The following is a 20,443-nucleotide window of genomic DNA, read 5'->3' as shown; positions in this document are numbered from 1 at the left end:
ATTATTTGCCCGTTGTATCTTATTTTAGAATCTATAGCATTTAGTTGCCAATAAATAGCTCCAGCAGAATATACAAACCTGAATGGCATTATCTGCAGAAAGGCTTAGATTTTGAAGATTCTGCATCAGTCTTTAGAAACTAAAATACTTGTGTGTATGCACAAAATGCCAATGTTCTTTGGCATTTGTTGTTTTAAAACAGCATTGTATTTTGCATTCATGTTTAATAGATTTCATGTGTTGCAATCTTGCTTATCTTTCTCTGTGCTGTTCACAATTCCCAAACCAGAAGGGGGCACTCCCCACACTAGTTTTGCAGTAGATCTTTTACATTCCTTCCATAATAATGGAAGCAGAAGCTGAAATATTCCAAATGGAATGTCTAATTCACAGATTGAAAGGAATGACTGAAATAAATACTTAAATTTTTATTTACTAAGTAAGACCTTCATTTGTAAGTGAATGCTCAATTTTATGAAAAGACATTGAAAATTATTAAGAACATTGTAGGGGGTCTACTAAACCACTTATAATGTGGTGCTCCAAAAATAATCAAACTCTTTAACAGAAAAATGATGAACAAAAAAGTTCCACTTTGGTAGGAGAAAGAGTGCTGAGTAATTTTTAAAAAAATATTTGTCCTTTGTGTACGCACAGACACAGACACACAAAGAAACATAAATTGAACTTAGTTTGATCTCCCATTCTCAACTGGGTTTGTGAGAGATTTCTAGGAATTGAACAAGGGATTATCATTGTTTATTCATGCATCACACAATGCTAGCTAATTTTTAATTTTTATGCAGAGACTTTCTGAGACCTGAAAATTATTCCAAAGGTATATCCAGAGTAAAAAAAAAAAAAAAAAACCTTAAAAAGGTTGGTTTCGACTAGGGAAATGTATGAATTCAAATGTGCTGCTTTATAAAGCCTTAATAAGACCACAGTTACCCAACTGCATCCAGTTTTGATCACCATATTATAAAAGAAGTTGTAGAGACTCTGGAAAAAGTGCAGAAGAAAGCAACAAAAATGATTAGGGGTCTGGAGGCTAAAACATATGAAGAATGGTTGCTGGAATTGGGTTTGTCTAGTCTAGTAAAAAGAAGGACTAGGGGTGACATGATAGCAGTGTTCCAATATTTGAGGGGCTGCCACAAAGAAGAGGGAATCAGCCTATTTTCCAAAGCATCAGAAGGCAAGACAAGAAGCAATGAACGAAAAGTAATCAAAGAGAAATCCAACCAAAAACTAAGAAGAAATTTCTTAACAATGGGAACAATTAACCAGTGGAATAGAAGTGGATGCTTCATCAGAGGAGAGTAGGCAGCCATTTGTCTGAATGTATAGGGTCTCTTGCTTGAACAGAAAGTTGGACTAGAAGACGTCCAAGATCTCTTCAAGCCAGGGTGGATTTGAGTTAAATCAAATCAATTTAAATCACTAGTAAAAAGGCTTGATTTAAATCAACCCAATTTAAATCATAATTTTTAAAGAGCAACTGTCAACTCTGTCCCACAGTGGCGGCTCTTCTGACCCGCTGTTGACTCACCAACAGTCTCATTCACTTTAATGGGATGGCTGGTGATGGGGCAGTGACACAACAAGGTGAGGGACGTGGCAAATAGGTGAGTGGATGCCCACTAACAGACACTGCCATGATGGATCTGAAATGACAGGTGTTCTTTAATATTATATTTATAAGCTGCTTAGAAGGTTTCACTTTTATTTTTACTGCTTGCCCTTTGTTGTCACACTTAGAGCCTGGTGGTACAGATGCATTTCTCTGCAAACAATCATACATCCCCGCATGCGCCTTCCCACGCAACCCCCACGTATGTGTGGCAGAGACCTGATGACTAGATGACCAGCAGGAGGCGTGGTTGCATGTGTAGCAGAGCTGAACTGGGGCAACATATTGCATGTCCACAGAGAGAGCGCTGTGTGCCACCTGAGGCTATAGGTTCACCATCATGGTGCTATTACTTAAGTGGCAGCGGTAATAGAGTTTATAGAATTTATTGGATTTCTATACCGCCCTTCTCCCAGGGGACTCAGGGCGGTGTACAGCCACATTAAAACACATGAATTTATAAAATTTAAAACCAATTAAAACAAATATATACAATTTGGCCCTCAAATTAAAACACACATACACCCACTTAAACTTCATATTAGGCCAGTCCGGCTTGCTGAAAAGCTTTTTAGGGCAGGGCAAAAAGTATGTAGGTCGGGGCTAAGAAGAATCTCTAGGGGCAGCTCATTCCAAAGGGCTGGTGCCCCCACAGAGAAGGCTCTCCCCCTGGGTGCTGCCAGTCGGTATTGTTTGGCCGACGGCACCCTGAGGAGCCCCTCTCTATGGGAGTGTATTGGCTAGTGGGAGGTTGTTGATGGCAGAAGGCGGTCTCGTATGTATCCCGGTCCTAAGCCATGGAGCGCTTTAAAGATGGTGATCAACACCTTGAATCGCACTCAGAAGACCAACGGGAGCCAGTGCAACTCGCGCAGGAGGGGTGTTACATGGGCGCGCCGAGTTGCATCCATAACCACCCACGTGGCTGCATTCTGGATCAGCTGGAGCCTCCGAGTGCTCTTCAAGGGGAGCCCCATGTAGAGAGCGTTGCAGTAGTCCAGACGGGATGTAACAAGGGCATGAGTGACTGTACGCAGGGCATCCCGGTTCAGAAAGGGACATAACTGGTGCATCAGGGGAACCCGATAGAAAGCTCCCCTGGCCAGGCTGTCATGTGCTCTTCCAAAGACAGCCGTGCATCCAGGAGAACACCCAAGTTGCAAGCCCTCTCTGTGGGGGCCAAGATCTCACCCCCAATAGTCAGCGATGGTGCCAGCTGACTATACCGGGACACCAGAAGCCACAGCCACTCAGTCTTGGAGGGGTTGAGTTTGAGCCTGTTTCTCCCCATCCAGATCCGCACAGCCTCCAGGCACCGGGACATCATGTCAAGGGCATCAGTGGGCTGGTTCGGAGTGGAGATGTACAGCTGAGTGTCGTCAGCATATGATGGAATCTCACTCCGAAACCACGGATGATCTTGCCCAGCAGCTTCACATAAATGTTGAACAGAAGAGGCGAGAGGACTGACCCTTGCGGCACCCCACAAAAAAGGTGTCTTAAGGTCGACCTCTGCCCCCCTGCCAACACAAACTGTGTGCGGTCGGAGAGGAAGGAGGAGAACCACCGCAACACGGTGCCCCCCACTCCTAACCCGCCCAATCGTCGCAGCATGATACCATGGTCGATGGTATCAAAAGCCACTGAGAGATCTAATAGGACCAGGACAGAGAGGAACAACCGCTGTCCCGAGCCCTCCAGAGATCATCAACCAATGCGACCAATGCCGTTTCCGTGCTGTGCCCTGGCCTGAAGCCCGACTGGAACGGGTTTAGATAATCGGCTTCATCCAGGTACTGGGGCAGTTGTCGCGCTACCACACTCTCAACAACCTTCGCCACGAAGCAAAGGTTGGAGACTGGGCGATAATTCGCTAATGTAGCCGGGTCCAGGGAAGGCTACATTAGCCAAAAAGCTATTGCAAACTAAGCCTTAAACAGGCTTAGAAATACATGGTCCCACCAGAAATTGGAAAACAGCCATTTCTGCCCTCCAGAGGGCCTCTGGGGGATGAGGAAGGCCATTTTTGTCCTTCCCAGGCTCCTAGAAGTGCTCTGGAGGCTGGGGAGAGGAAAAAAACGGGCCTTCCAGTCCCACCATCCCCCAAGGCCCTCCAGAGGCAGAAAATAGAAGGCCTGAAAATCAGCTGAGCTCATGTGCCCACCGATATTGTGGCACACGTGCTGTAGGTTTGCCATCACGGTCCTTAGAAGGAAGCAATTGCTGCTAAGAAAGTTAGTAGGAATCGTGCTCAAGACCTGGAAAACTGAATGAGATATAGACAGATACAAACATAGGTAATTTGTTCTGAGGATTTGATAATATTCTGCATATTATCTGCCTATTCTCCTGTGATTGGAAATCCCTGCATTTCTTAGTAGTAATACAATCATTCTTCCTATTTCTTTAGTTCCATTCAAATTCCAATACTTTTTTCTTTAGCAAAGTATACTAATGAATAGAAATGTTACAACAAGAATAGAAGTCTTATGTTTTTTTTTCCTGCATCATGCATCATCCATTTTAATTAGAGAAAAGGGTAGTGAGTATAGTGACAAGAGTGTGGAATTAAAATCATTAATTGATGTCAAGCTGAAGAGAGGCTGCTAACATGAATTTAGTGACAGCAGGAAGGAAATTAACCTTATTACTTTATTTAGAGCATCCGTTTATTTAATATTTTGTCTATGTAAATGCAAAGTGTTTTATTTATGACAATGGCAAAGGACAAATAATTCATTAAACTGTGAATATTTATTATTTCAAAGCAATGAATCTTAGAAATTATACATTTTGAAAACATAGATTAAAGTTGGGAGGTATATAATTTAATGGGCTTAGATCCCCCCACCAATAATAAGGGTTAACGCTAATCCAGTTTGTTTTTAGTTGCTTTATACATGAAAGAAACCACCTGATGCGTGTGTGTGTGTGTGTGTGTGTGTGTGTGTGTGTGTGTGTGTATTGCTGATAAAGAATATATATTAAGTGTTTTTCTGTCAAGACACCTGGTCTACCCCAGTGTGTGGGAGGGAGCATACTGCATCTCTTTTGCCATGACTCTTCCACTCATTATAACATGGATAGTAACAAATAGCTAGCTAACACCTTTCTTCTAGTTTTATGTATAGAAGTAAAAGAGAAGACTGATTATGTTCATTATGCCAATGAAAATTGAAGAACAACAAATAATTAATGCAAGGAATACTAGTTCTTAAAAAGACAATAGTACCACTTTTTAGATAGTTGTTGAGCTAAGAGATCATGCTAAAAGAATAGAATACTTTCTGTCAACAAAGGCCATCTGGAACTATTAAGGCATCAAATAGAATCACAGCATCAACAGCAAGACTCTTTGTGTATTTGTAGAATTTCCAAGGAATTGGAGTTCATTTGGGGATTTCTCAGTCTGGGAAATCTGCATTTAATTTCTGTGAAGCACAATATTTGTTTGAGATCTTATGGTCTAGCTGAGATTTGATAGTAGAAGGAAATCTACTATAGGTCTTTAACTTGAATTTTAAAGGGTGAAGTTTGCTGATTTATTCAACACAGATTGATTAAAAGTTGTGAGCCAAAGTATGAGCAAATGTCTTGACCAGAATTGATGAAAATGTTGGTGTTCAGTTAAAGTGACTATCTAGAATTTCAGATCTCATGGGGAATAAAAAGAGATACAGATAATTCTCAAGTTACAACAGTTCATTTAGTGACCATTCAGAGTTACAACAGCACTAAAAAAAGTGACTTATGACCAATTTTCATACTTACAGCCATTGTAGAATCCCCATGGTCATGTGATCATAATTCAGAAGTTGGCAATTGATTCCTATTTATGAGGTTACAGGGTCCAGGGGTTATGTAATCATCTTTTGCAATCTTCTGACATACAAAGTCAGTGGGAAGCCAGACACTAACGTAACAACGGGAGTGATTCACTTAACAACTATGGCAAGAAAGGTGATAAAATGGGGCAAAACTCACTTAACAAATGTCTCACGTAGCAAGAGAAATTTTGGGCTCAATTGTCGAACTTGATTATTATTATTTTTTTCAAATAATTACTTTGATCTACTATTACTTTGTTAATAATACATTTTAAAAACCTAGCAAGTTTATGAAATAGAATTATAAAAATTAAAAATATGACATGTTTGGAAGCCATACATATGTCTAATGTTAATCACGGCCAGGTCTTTTGGGCTGTCAACCCAGCCCTTGATTTATGGAGAGAGCAGTGTAGCCTAGTAGCTTGACACAGAGTCTATCTGGTGCTTTTTTTTGGGACACAGATTTGTACTGAGACAATGCTTTGTAGATAGATGTGCAAAAATGGAATGGAGTCAAAAAGGAGTGGTAAAGGGTTTAAGGAAAAACGATGTAGTACCAAGGATTATGAAATTTAATGAAATTTAATGATTTATAATTTATTAATAGTCTGGCTAGTAACCAAGAATGATGAGAAGGGGCAGGATGTATTGAACAATTTGACCTGTCTTGAAATAGGGTAAAAATGGGCATCCATCAACATAAATAGACATGTGAACCAAAAGGAGTATCTAGTTGCCTTCCCTTTAATGATTTGTTTACTTACCAGTTAAGAATTAATTTTATACAAATCAGAAAGGAGTCAAGTTTGAGAACTCTCCTGATCACAGACACACATGGGGAAATCCATATAAATCTCAGCTCTTCTCAATAGCTTAATTGATATAAATCAACTCTTTTTTTTTTTTACAAGAAAATAATTGTAACACATGATTATACTTATATTTGTAGGTTAATATTTTGGAAGGAATTAAAAGAAAGGTGTTTTGATCTCCCAAACCATTTGGAAGAGAACTTTTAAGCACATTACATTATAAAAAGCCATTTTTGTACAATTTAGGTAGACAAGTATGTGCAGTTTATAATTTTGACATTCGGTTAAAGCTGCTACATTCAACATATTCTACAAAGTTTTATATTAGTATAATATTACAGTGAGATAATCTTAATTTTACATTTGGTAATTTCCATAAACAGACTTAGAGCCACTCAAAGTTGGTCCTTGCAGGACTTTTCTTGTTGTATTTTTATCAAATCTCTTTGGGCAAGAATCTTCTTATTTCTTGCAATTTAATCTTGTATCTCAAATGATGATTTTGTGTCCTACTTGACTGTTTTTCTCATATAAAATATAGATAGATGGTTAGTTTTGCCCTATTTGAATGAATGACATCCTTATGCATCTAGAGCTAAACTGAAAAATCTATAAGAATGTTTGCATGATAAGAATGCAATGTTAATACTTTTTTTTTTTTTTTGGTGATATCCAATATGTAAAATTTATGTGTATTTGCATGCATTCTATTGATTTTTTTCCATGTAAATCAGATCAATACAATCCTTCCTAATACTTTATAAAAAACATACAATAGGGGAGTTGAAAGATGTGAAAGAATCTGAATAGATAAAGAGCAGAATTAGGATAAATATAAGATAAAGCCATAAGCATATTCTTTTCATAAAATGATTGTGGCAACCATAGAGATACAGGGGGTTATAGTGTGGAATACATAACGATGCAAACAGAAATGATTAATAATTACCATGTGAAATGGTCTCAAAGCTCTTATAACATTATGATTCATGTCCACATAGTATGGGAGAAATATTCAAGGGTTCTTGCGCTAAAGCAATCTAGTTTTTAAAAAAAAATTCTTGTATTCAGTAACCCAATGGTTTGTTCAGTGCATAATTAGGCAAAGTAATATCAATATAGCTATATGCAAATCTGTGTAATTTGCAAACCATCTATCATGTCTATTATATTAATTCTTCTGATAATTTTTAAGTAGTAAGAAACTGCACTGCAAAAACCCCATGTATATCAATACTTAAATATTTAGACCTTAAAGCTATTTTTTTTATCAATTTAAATTTCAGTTACCCATGAATTGCAATTATTTTCTCACCCTATTTTCAAACTTATTTCTCATTTCCAGAATACAAGCCAAGACCCGAGAGTTTCGTGAAAGACAAGCCCGGGAACGAGATTATGTTGAGATCCATGATTTAAGCAGGAGTTATACATGTGATTCTGAATCAATCTTTGCTGGAATTTCTTCATATTCCTCCATGAGTACCAGCACAATTAGCAGTAGACCACAGAGCCCAGGGGAAGCATCGTCAATAGAAGCATTATATGCCCAAGTAAAGAAAGGACGCAATTCAAAGTCTTCACCTGTAGACAGGTAGGCACCAAATCAGACTTTGGTCAATATTCTGCTTCCAACGTCTGGCTTGTAAATTTTCATTATTATTCTTGGCTGTGGGAGGTGACTGTTTGTCAGCTGTAAAGCCAGAACTACATTTTATTAATGGATTTTTAAAAGCCTTTATAGGGAAAGATATTGAATTTACACAAATCAAGTCATAACAGAATGAGCAGTATGATCTTTTCAGTTGATTTTAACATAGCTCATTATCTTCTGGAAATGCTTTTAGATTCAAATTGCACTGTTTAGCATAATTCAGGTTAAAGTCATATTTGGCTCAGCCTCTGCTGCTTCAGCATCAGACATCCTAGAAATACACTGAGGTGTTTATGAGCATTTTTGTCATTGATTTTCTGGAAGGTGTTGAAATCTGTAGTGGTTCCAGAAATTGTTAGGCTCTTCTTTGGTCATCAAAACTGGGAATCAACAGGCACAAACTGAATCATTGTCAGCCCTTTGGCTGCTTTACCCATTTTAAATTGAAACTTGAGTCAAACATTAGTCTTAGAACACACAATCCCCAGCTTAATATGTTGGTCTTTTAAACTCTAATAATGTACTGGTGACTGGCAATCTTCTCTGATTTAATTTCATGCAAGTTTGCTTGCACTAGTAACAGAATACAAAATTCTGGAAGTAATCTTTCTATCTTGGCTGATGAAATATTAAACTGAAATGTTAAGATGACAAATTCCTAAATGGTCTGTCTTGACAGCTATCTGTTGTAAAAAAAAATCCTGTTATTATTTTAGTATCAGACACATTATGCCTATACAAGTTGCAATTCCTTTCAACTTCTGCTTAAGGGTTCCCATCTATTTGATCACATTTGGTCATCACTGAGCAATTGGTTTGATCCAGCATGGTTTTTACTACACCAGTCCTTAATGAAAGATCATAATATGATTGTGGTATATCTAAGAAATAAAGAACAGAGAATAAACTTTAATTCTCAGAATTTTCAATGTTGGAATTGAAACTTATGAATCAGAAGAGCACCTATAATTGGGAAAAGGATAATCTAGGATAAAATGGGGTGGGGGGGAAGAGTGCAGAAAAGCAGTGGAAAAAATAAGAAAAATTAAGAAGGAGATAGAGAATCTGCTATTGCAGCTTTGAAGGAAATTTAAAGTCAATTATCATCTACAATACTAGAGGTTGTCCACTTGTGTGTAGGTGAGAGGGAAAAATCTATGCCCATAATTCTAAATTTAGCCCTAGATCGCCAGTATAAGATTAATAGTAGTAGGAAAATGTCTGACACTTTAAATAACTGCTTTTATTGATAGAGTTATATGAGCCAGAGGCCTGGTGACATAAAATGGATTTATATTGTTATGAGGTTATGACAAACTGCTCATTTTGCACAGTATCTGGTCTTATGAGGGGAAATGGCATTATTTCTTGATAATGTGTTAGAATATCATTCCAAATATTCTGTAGACCAAATCAGTTGGCAATAATATTCTCCAAAATCCAAACTTGTATTCAGGCTTTCATGGGCAACATTTTTCTGTTTTCTTTGCCTGTTATTCTTGATGTAAAAAGGCACAGAGGCACCACTCACTAAGAAGAAGATTATAATTTTTAATGTAGAACTCAGTATGCTAGAGATATGTGTGTAACATTGTGGTGTTAATGACATTTGGACCAAAGATGACTTTCAAGTTTTTCATCTCAATAAAAGAAAAGAGAATTCTATGCAGAATATAGGCTGCTACTGACAAAATCTGCTACACCTTTAACAGATTTCCAACTGTTGTACCCATGTGAGTGGCAACTAACGTTTATTTTATTTTATTATGTATGCATTGCATCATTTCAGTAGTGGTTCTAAAAATTCAGAAGAAGTCTTAAGATACATTTGGGAGGACCTCCCCATGTGAGTGGTTGTTGTTGTTGCTGTTGTTTTTCTTTTTTAGGGTACAATGAATTATATTCTCTTGGCATCTTTTATTTCCTAATTGTTATCCATGTCTCATGGATTTTACAAGGCACATTTTATGAAAATTCATATATATACGAAAACAAATATATAAAACAAATTATATATATATATTCTGAGGTTTTTGCGGGTGTTTGTATGTAGGTCTTTGGTTATTCAGGCTTTCTCCCACATAAAATTGGAGGTGTCTTGGCAACATTTCGACGAAGTCTCATTCGTCATCTTCAGGCTGGTGTTTTCAGCTTCGTGCTTCTAGGAGCAATGTGTGTGATCACAGCTGTTTGTTCCTTTTAACTGCCAGTGGGGGTGTGAACTGATTGGGTGGGAGCTTGGCTGTGTTCTGATTGGGTGGAGGTATGTTCTGATTGGTTGAGGGTTTGGCTGTGCTCTGATTGGATGGTGGGTTGGCTGTGCTCTGATTGGATGGGTGTGTGTTCTGTTTAGGTGGGGGCTTGGTTGTGCTCGGGTTAGTCTGAGTAGCAGGGGGATTTGAGCTGGTGAGCTGTGTTGCTGTTGTTTAGCTTCGTGTTCGTGGCCATGCCACCTCTTCATGGTGAGTGTCAGTCTGCTTCATGTATGGATTGGAGGGGTTTAAAGTGGCTAATGATGCAGCTGTGGTCTGGCTTCTGGTCCGTGGTCGTGCCTTATCATCAGTGTGGGTTTGAGTCTTCTTTCTGCGTGGATGTGTGGTGGTTACATCCTGTGTGGCTCTCGTGAGTGTGGGTCTGGTGTCATTGTTTGTGTTAGTGACTCGTTTGTCAATAAGGGCGGGTTTCCAAATGGCTGGTAGGCGGGAAGCATGAAGCATGAAGCCGAAAACACCAGCCTGAAGATGATGAATGAGACTTTGTCGAAATGTTGCCAAGACACCTCCACTTTTACGCGGGAGAAAACCCAAATAACCAAAGACCTACATACATACACACACACACACACACACACACACACACACACACATATATATATACATACATACATACATACATACATACATACATATATATATATATATATATATATATATATATATATGCATACACACACATGGCAAGACCACAAACTCAGAGCCAAACAAAAGCCCAAGATGTGGCATCACAGCTCAGGACATTACATCAACTACTGAGCCCATTACCCAGATCGTTACAACACAAAAGACTAATGGGCACACATCAAGGACCTCACCCACACAGGATGTTACGAAACAGCCGACTAATCTGCAAACATCAACTCCATCAACTAATCAAGATGTAACAACACAGGCAACCAACCCGCTCACAGCAACAAAGCCAGCACCCACACCTCCCCATCAGTATTTATAGAGAGATGGCAGCTCCAATCACGCTTTGCTTGCACAGGCACAAAGCCGAAGGCACCAGCCTGAAGATGACGAGTGGGACCTCATCGAAATGTCGCCAAGATACTCTAAATCTTACACGGGAAATGTATGTATGTATGTATGTATGTATGTATGTATGTATGTATGTATTTCTCTTTAGCCAGGTTCTTCCTAGGTAAACCAAGATTTTTATGCAGCCCTAGTTCAGTGAATTGGAATTGGGAAACTAGTGGATTGGGATTTCACTGAACTAGGGCTGCATAAAAATCTTGGTTTACGTAGGGAGAACCTGGCTAAAGAGAAATACATACATACATACCTACATACCTACATACATACATACATACATACATACATACATACATAAGATACTCTCAATCTTACATGGGAAAATACCTGAATACACCAAGACTTGCATATATCTATATCTATATCTATATCTTTATCTTTATCTTTATCTTTATCTTTATCTTTATCTTTATCTTTATCTTTATCTATATCTATATCTATATCTATATCTATATCTATATCTATATCTATCTATCTATCTATCTATCTATCTATCTATCTATCTATCTATCTCCAAATATATCCAAACTAAATTAGTCACACTTCAGGCCCACAGAAATCAAAGTGAAAGTTAATCATATAATAAAGAGAATTTTTATTGGACCATTTGTTAAAATCGCTTAGATTTATTGGCTGACTCCAATCATTTCCTGTAACTTGTACCAAAACATCACTAGACAACATTGGAAAAATTAACAATAATTATATTATATAGCCTCAAAGTAAAAAGCATGGGGAAGGTATCTTTTTTTCAAATTAGGATTCTCTGCCATTGTTTATAAAGTATTGAACAAAAAAATTAGCTTCAGGTTCATCACTAGTTGGGTAGATCAATATAGAATTCCATATAAAAAGTGGATTGTGGATACATAACTATGTTTTTCTCAAATAGTTACTTGCATCTTCCTTTCAGGTGTTTCAGAGAAAGAAGAAAGGAAAAGGGGAATGGGAAAAGGGAAACAGAGAGCTGGATGGAATTTTTGATTGTTTTTTCTTCTTCTGTCATACCAAATAATTTCTAGGGAGCTACAATCCTGTAGCAAATGTTTTTTAGCCAAACTAAAAAATCTGTTCCTTGTATCTTACATCACATAGAAGAAAATGCAACCAATGGCTATGTGGGTCTGGTTTCATTTTTTTTCTTTTAGATGACAGTAATATTACATAAACATGTGATATACATACACCAACGTGTGTGTGTGTTTGTGTGTGTGTAAAATCTAGTATATAGAGATAATTCCATGAAAAGACAGCTGCTAATGGACATTTACAGGCTGTTGCTATGACATCACTTCCCACCAAAGAGTGCATTGTCTTCAAAAGGAATTGAAAGGAAAGGGGCATTGTGCTGCTTAAAACTTAATAGCTTCAAAATAGTAGGCTAGAATCCCACAACTTGCTCTGGACACTATAATGGAAAAGTAAATACCATAATCATATGTTTTTTTGCATTCACTATGGCATTGAAAAGATACCCATCAGGAAAAAAACATCTTTGTGAAATGGTTCCTCTTCCATTAAAAATGGAATCAAGTTGCATCTCACAAAACTCAACTGAAAAAAAAAAGGATTGTGAAGTAGGATTGAGGGGAGAGAAAATCATTCTTGTTTATTTTTAATGCATATAGGATATTGACTGACATAAAAAGGTTTATTTGTGTTAATTTTTATTTGCAGTTTAATGCAACTTCTGAGAGGAATATGATTTTGTATAATTTAGAAAAATGCAAGGAAAGAAATATGAGATTTGTTCTGAAATGTTTTGATCAAAATAATTTTTTATAATATAAAATAATATTTTATGAATATATGATTATATCATTTGAAATTTCATTCATATCATATTTTTAATGTCTAAGAGTAATTCATTGCATATATTCCAAGCTTTTTTCAAACATACCCTAGGCTGAAAGATATGAAATAATACTCAAGATAACACTTTCTGCAGGTGCTAAAAAAGAAATTAATTTCTCCCAGAAACAGAGAGGTTTGACATTTAGAAGCATAGAGTTAGAAGGAATCATTTAGACCAATCAGTCCAACCCTAGTTCAGTTCAGAAAGTCAAAGTAAATCATAAAGCTGAGGATTTGTTAACTTATATTCTGCACCATGCTAAAGCATAGATTACCAAATGAGCTGAGTGGATATTCTTCAGTAAATTCCTACAAAAAGCACTAATGGGATAGGTAGTTTTCTCTCAGGATAATTAACATGAAAGTTTTATCAGTTAGTTGATGTTATCTTTTTGCTTCACAAATGAAGATCAAAGACAGCTGATCCCACAACTATCTTTTAAACTTTTAAACAATAATCGAGACAAGCTCTCTGAATCAATCCACCTTCTTTCCTTTAAAAACAATGCTTGATTTGGATAATGATACAAGCATAGTTAACATATATAAATATAACAACAAAATCCATACAATTGTCTGTATGTTACCTGATTTCACAACACTGTTAGTTCTTGTAGCAAGTTTAATATTCTCATCATTTGAACTTTAAACATTGGATGCCAAGAGAAGCCCTTCTACTTGGATTTAATGTAATATGTAAAAATGAAGCTTTTCTGGTCTTGAGGAAAGCAAAGAATACATAGCAGTTGATTAGAAAAAGTATTATTGTAAATACAGCTAGTCACATGCATCAGCCTTCCATTTCCTTGAAGAAATTAGAATTCTCAGTTGATTTAAAACTTATTTTATATACATTTTAGGGCTTTTATATATTATTTTTTCCTGCTGCATGCATCATGCACCAATAACCCCCTGATCTATTCCCTGTATAGATTGATAAGACCAGTGTGCTATTCCATAAACTCAATGTAAGGGGAACAACTAGTACCTCTAATTTTAATGGTTTTAGGTTACTACCTACTCTTCTGCCAATATGGATGCAATAAAAATCCACTTTTAATATAAATTCATGAGGATTTATGCAGAGCCCCTAGTGTGAGGTATATTTGCTTTGACCCTATTCATTGTTCGGGTTATGATTTTTGAGGTGCTGGGAAAAGAAATAAAAAGTTTCATCTAAATGTTTTTGAGTCTCCATAACATAACTAAGAGCTGATGTGACAGCAAGATCTTCACTAATAGCGTTTTCAAATGTACCCTTTGTTTATTATTTGTTTGTTTTGGTTGCTTTTATGTTTTAACAGTTTGTTTTATAATTGAAGACAGGCAACTGTTGTAAATGGGAAAATGTATGAAGAGATAAGAGAGGAATGGTCTTCCAGGAGCAGGTTTCAAAACAGGAAAAGAATTGGGGGGGCTCACATGAAGGCTAGTTTACAAATGGAATAACGGAAAGTCATTTAACAATCATCCTTTGTTTCAAGCTAACAATCACTCAGTTCAGTTTACAAATATTTTATTCAAGTGTATCAGCTATCAGCAGTGTGCAAGAAGAGTTCTGTAAAATACAATTTGTTTTTAAGAAGTGAGTCAGAATTTGTCACTCTTACTGGATGCGATGCTGTGGTTGGTATGCAGACAAGGAAAAGCCAGGAATGTAGAAGAAAGCAGCTCTTGTTTTTCTCAGATTAAGAATGCAGTTTAATAATACAGATTTTTTTTTAAAAAAAAATCTGAAACACAAAATCTGGGTGTAAAGGGATAAATATTTGTATTTGAATTTATCTGGATGTGAATTCAAAAGTCTGTGAATGTAGAAAGACACAGTTTTCCTGAAAAAAATATAGGTACATGCAATTTGAGAATGTTCGTGAAAACTGGTGGATTTCTGTCAATATTTGACTCTATATTCTAGGAAGCCAATTTCTGTAGAACTTTCAGTTTTCATTCCTGTAGGTTTGTACTAACTCAGGTTGGAGAGGAGTACATCATTTCTATGTTTATATTTCTGTTTTGGGCTATTTTGACCTGTGATGCATAGAATAGAATAGAATAAGAATAGAATAGAATAGAATAGAATAGAATAGAATAGAATAGAATAGAATAGAATAGAATAGAATAGAATAGAATAGAATAGAATAGAATAGAATTCAATTCTTTATTGGCCAAGTGTGATTGGACACACAAGGAATTTGTCTTGGTGCATACCAAGTGTACATAAAAGAAAAGATACATTCGTCAAGAATCATAAGGTACAACACTTAATGATAGTCATAGGGAAACAGTCAATATAAATCTTAAGGATACCAGCAACAAGGTTACAGTCATACAGTCATAAGTGGGAGGAGATGGGTGATAGGAACGATGAGAAGATTAATAGTAGTGCAGATTTAGTAACTAATTTGACAGCGTTGAGAGAATTATTTGTTCAGCTGAGTGATGGCGTTCGGGGAAAAACTGTTTTTGTGTAATGCTCTATAGCGTCGTTTTGAGGGTAGGAGTTGAAACAGTTTATGTCCAGGATGCGGGGGATCTGTAAATATTTTCACAGCCCTCTTTTTGACTCATGCAGTATATAGGTCCTCCATGAAAGGCAGGTTGGTAGCAATTGTTTTTTCTGCAGTTCTAATTATCCTCTGAAGTCTGTGTCTGTCTTGTTGGGTTGCAGAACCAAACCAGACAGTTAAAGAGGTGCAGATGACAGACTCAATAATTCCTCTGTAGAACTATATCAGCAGCTCTTTGGGTCACTCCAATTTAAAATAACTCCCAAATCATATGAGCATAAATTAGTATGGCTTACACAGAGTTTATGTCAGTTTTGCAAACAATTAACCTTTCAATCTAGATATTAGGTGAGTTATGATGTTAGATGTTATGAGAGTATTTGCTTATCCACTTTTCTCTTATTAAATGAAATATATGCAGGTGGTTCTCGACTTTCAGTCACAATTGAGTCCAAAATTTCTGTTGCTAAGTGAGGCAGTTGTTAAGTAAGTTTTGCCCCCTTTTTGCTGTTACAATTGCTGACAGATTTTGCTGTCACAATTGTTAAATTAATCAGTTTAGTTAAATTAGTAACATGGTGGTAAAATGAATCTGGCTCCCCATTGACTTTGCTTGTCAGAAAGTCTCAAAAGGTGACCACGTGACCCCAGGATACTGCAACGGTCATAAATATGAGCCAGTTGCCAAGTGTCTGAATTTTTTGCCAAGTGTCTTTTGATCATATGACCATGGATATGCGGCAATTGTTGTAAGTGTGAAAAATGGTCATGTGCTACTTTTTTTCAGTAAGTTCAGTAAGCCATTGTAAGTTCCAACTGTCACTAAACAAAAAAATTGTAAGTTGACGACTAGTTGTGCAGTAAATTTTCTCAGTTGTACAGTGAACCATAATACAGTGTTGTTGAGTTCTTGCATTTTAAATAAAATATTTTGTTTCTGAAAATATGCAAAAAGGACAAAGAATTTTCTCTTTTCATTGGTTTTACAAGTCATTGTTACAGACAAAGCTTATGCTAATTAATATATCTATTAAATTTTATTTCTGTTCTGTCTCTGTGATTTCCCATATAGATGTAGGTTTGCAAAAGCCACATGTGCTGTCATCTTGGCAAATGGGAGAAAGAGTATATTTCAGAATTATTTCACTTGCCCCCCCAAAAATATTTTGTTTTCTGACATATTTTACAATTCACTCAGATATCACCTAATCTGGAGACCTTTCCATTTGAATAAATCGCAAGCATGAATCTGAGCATTCAGGCAGATGTATTTACGTACCCAACATCCTCTACATGAACACCTGCAGGTGTAATGGGAGGTCACCCAGAAAAGTGAAGGAAGCTTAAAAATATAAACATATGCCACCATTCTTGAAACAGATGAATGCCTGTCAAAAATGGGATCAGTGCATTTAAGTTGTGTTAATTGGGAAGATGTGATTTAAATCAGAAAGGCTTATTCATGTTTCATCAATAATCACTCTCCTTAATATTTCATCAAAACTGGCTGATTTGCAGACAACCTTCTAGTCTTTGATTCATTATAACCGCAGACATAATTTAATCTTCCCCGCTTCTTCCTTTGCTCATTCAAAGATGCTCTCTTTCATCTCCATGACACTGTTAAAATGTTTCTAACTTTCAGAAATTGCTAATTGATCTAAAGTATTTAAAGCTGTATTTAAGGCTCCAATGTCTTTTTTACTGAGGCATTTGTTCTTAGAATTTTGTTTGACAACAAATTTAAATATCACTCTAAGAACAGATAGCGTGTAATTTTCCCCTGTGTATATGGTATAAATAACTGGTATTTTAATGTTTATTTGTTGCTGTGTTGTCTGTATAGGAAATAGTCCATTGCTTATAGATTCAAGGTGACATAAGAAAATCTATTTCATGTGTGAAAGTTGTTTTCACTTGTTGTTCAAGGTGCTTTCTAATACTAAACATAAAGGTGTGACTGAATTCCCCGCAGAGTTCACAGTTTCAAATTAGATAGATTCTGGGGAATATGGGAATAAAATAATATTAAACAATCTATAGTAAGAAGAATGGAAATGATGAGTTCGGAAGAGTCCTTGGTGCTCTCTGAGCTTGGTTGTTTTCTTGCAAATGTTTCATTATCCAAATGACATCGAAATAGCTATCATTTCAACTCTGAACTACAAATATTCTCCTTATTGGATGAAGTTCTACCTTTATGTCGCATTGTCTGTTGTTCTACCAGTTTTAAATCTTCAAAAGAACTAACAAAAATAGTCAACGTAGCTCAAAACCTTGTATTTATTTTCAGTTTTATCTCTGGATCCTCAAGTATCCCAATAAAAGGATTTTGTTTCTTCCCCTACAAAAACTCTGTTAATACATTCCCAAGAGGTCAAGGAAATTTATAATTCTGTACCAACCATTAGTAGCAACACCATTAATGTACCATTCCACTAACCTTGTTATCAGAAGATAACCTTGATATTGTTCATACATAACTGAGGATATCCTAGAAAGGTATTATAATGCTTTCATTAGCCAATGAATGTTCAGTTTTGAATCCTTTCAGACAAAAGGTAGGTAGCATAATTCTTAATTAATTATGAAGGTCGAGAATAATAGGAGTTGTAGTCACATCAGAATTTGGGAATACTGGTTCATTTCCACAGATAGGTATATATTTTAATAGGTACTATAAATAGATATTATTTAAATGAGGGTTTGGGGTTTTTCTTTTTTTTTTACAATTTCTTGGGAAAATAAGTGATGCTAGTGAAGCAAGCTTCCAGATAGTGGGAAAATACAGTGGTTGGGAGGATATATTAATGTAGTCTTAAAAGCAATTTTTATTTGGAATTTTAAGTTTCTATATTTTTATATGTATGATTCAATAAAAAAGACTATTATACAATTTTAACTAACTTTTATGAGGAAATAAAAATTTTGGAAGGAAAAAGAAGTACCTAGAAATATAAAATATGATGAAACATGCAAATTAATAAAAATTCTGCTTCACAATTTGAATCACTTGTTTTGAGACACATTGAATAATTTCTAGTATAGAAATTATGCCCTTTGTCTATTATTAGATCTGTCATAGCTGGAATTCGGGATTTCCCCTCAGTGAGCCACATGTCTTTTAGGGCTATAAAACATTTATGACCTATAAAAGGTCTCTGAATCTATAATGACCCAAACTGGGCAGAATTCACTCCTAACACTAAAGTTATTATTTGAACCATAGTTTATATAGCAAACTTTTATGGCTTTGCTTGCAGATGACATTAAACTATAAGCAATGTTTCACAAATCACAATGTTTGATTTCATATATCTCGCAAGCCAAATTTCAGAAAACCATCTTAATTTGAGATGGAAACCCCTAGTGTCTCGTCAGAATTTAAAAGAGTTGTTGAAGCTGAAGCTTTGTCTGGCCCACAATAAAATTACTTTGCATGCTTCTTGAATCAGTATTGTTATGTTCTGATTGTACAGCTGTTATCATCCAGTTCTGACTTACATAGAATATTTTCCATCTAGCACAATGGAAAGTCATCAAAATATGTTTCTATCAACAGCATGTTTGATTCAACAATTGATATTTCTGTTGAGTTTGTAGTCAGGCTTTGGGGATTATCTTTTTTTTAAAAAAACAAACAACGGAAACAATTGTCAGTAAGTCTCCCATACTATCATGTTCTTCAAAAACTTGTCACGTTTGGTAAGCAGACCATGTTATATATTTGGTTTAAAGCAAACCAACATTTACAGTTAGTTTGCACAACAGTCTACCCCAGACAAGATTTTGAAGAATCTTGTCTGAAGTTATTCATATAGTTAGAGCTTATATTCTTTAACCCCCTGAAATTGCTTTGATTAGTTCATGGAGATTGAATTTCATTAAATGTCATTAGCTGTAGCATCAGGATTTAATAGGACAATAGATAAAACCGAGTGATGGATAATTTTGCTTCACTGGATAAATTTTTGATCCCATACATATTCAAATTATTTTCCTGTATATATGTATTGCCAAAGGAAAGTTGATCTGTACATGATTCTTAGCAAATGGTGCAACATTCTGAAGTTTCATAGTTCTGGAATGAGGAAAAGAGAAAAAGAAATAATGTCATGCTGACTTTCCTAAATCCTGCTGTGTTGAAGGATGAGGAAAAAGGAAGTTAGTCATTTATTTCCTCCCTCCCGCCCTCTTCCAGATCTCATAGTCTGGCATGCATGAATGGTATGGAGACCAGGTACTTTGGGTAATGAGCCATAAGGTATCTGTGGACTCTTTCATCTCTGTTGCATGATGTGTACACCTTTGACCTCCAAGGATAGCTCTCAGAATGTAAAAACTAAGTAGATTTCCCTTAACCCAACACTAAACTACTCTTTGATGACTATTTGTGTTTGTGTCTCTGTGTTTGTTTTAACCAGAGGACATTATAAGTAGGCGTATAATTATCAATTGTCACGAAGAACATGGTTTTTGGACAGATTAACACTGCATGCTTCTAAAATTTGTTAACTCTAAGAAAAGCGTTAGGAAAAGCGTTAGAGAAAGGGAGGGGGAGAATTATAGTTACTGATATTTATCAAAGCAAAACATAGTAAAAAGGCCATGCTAATAATCATTTCGCCACATAAGTACTCTTTTAGTATAATTACTTTCTGGTTAAAAAGAAGCTATAATAGTGCAATATAGGCTGTTATCTTAGAAGAGCCGCTTATTGTATATATAGGAAATTGTTTCGTATTAGAATGCAAAAGATATCTCTATGATTTTTTTTTTTTGAAGGCTGTAATAAAGTAATTTAAGAAAGTTCACTAAGGTAAGTTCCCTGCTCCTTCT

General features: G+C 36.0%; 1 protein-coding gene across 18 annotated transcripts in view; it reads left to right on the top strand.

The window, feature by feature from the left end:
* Positions 1-20,443, top strand: part of PARD3 (par-3 family cell polarity regulator) — a 650,052-nt gene that overhangs the window by 526,414 nt on the left and 103,195 nt on the right. For all 18 annotated transcript variants that reach the window (XM_087893015.1, XM_087893013.1, XM_087893011.1 and 15 more), the window contains one exon: positions 7,621-7,869. In XM_087893015.1, coding sequence (XP_087749141.1) covers positions 7,621-7,869 — 249 coding nt within the window. The remainder of the gene's footprint in view (positions 1-7,620; positions 7,870-20,443) is intronic.

This window comes from Pantherophis guttatus, chromosome 4 (assembly GCF_059756535.1).
Source record: "Pantherophis guttatus breed Tessera chromosome 4, ASM5975653v1, whole genome shotgun sequence".
Classification (NCBI taxonomy): Eukaryota; Metazoa; Chordata; class Lepidosauria; order Squamata; family Colubridae; genus Pantherophis; species Pantherophis guttatus.
This window is presented reverse-complemented; position numbering and strand designations above follow the sequence as displayed.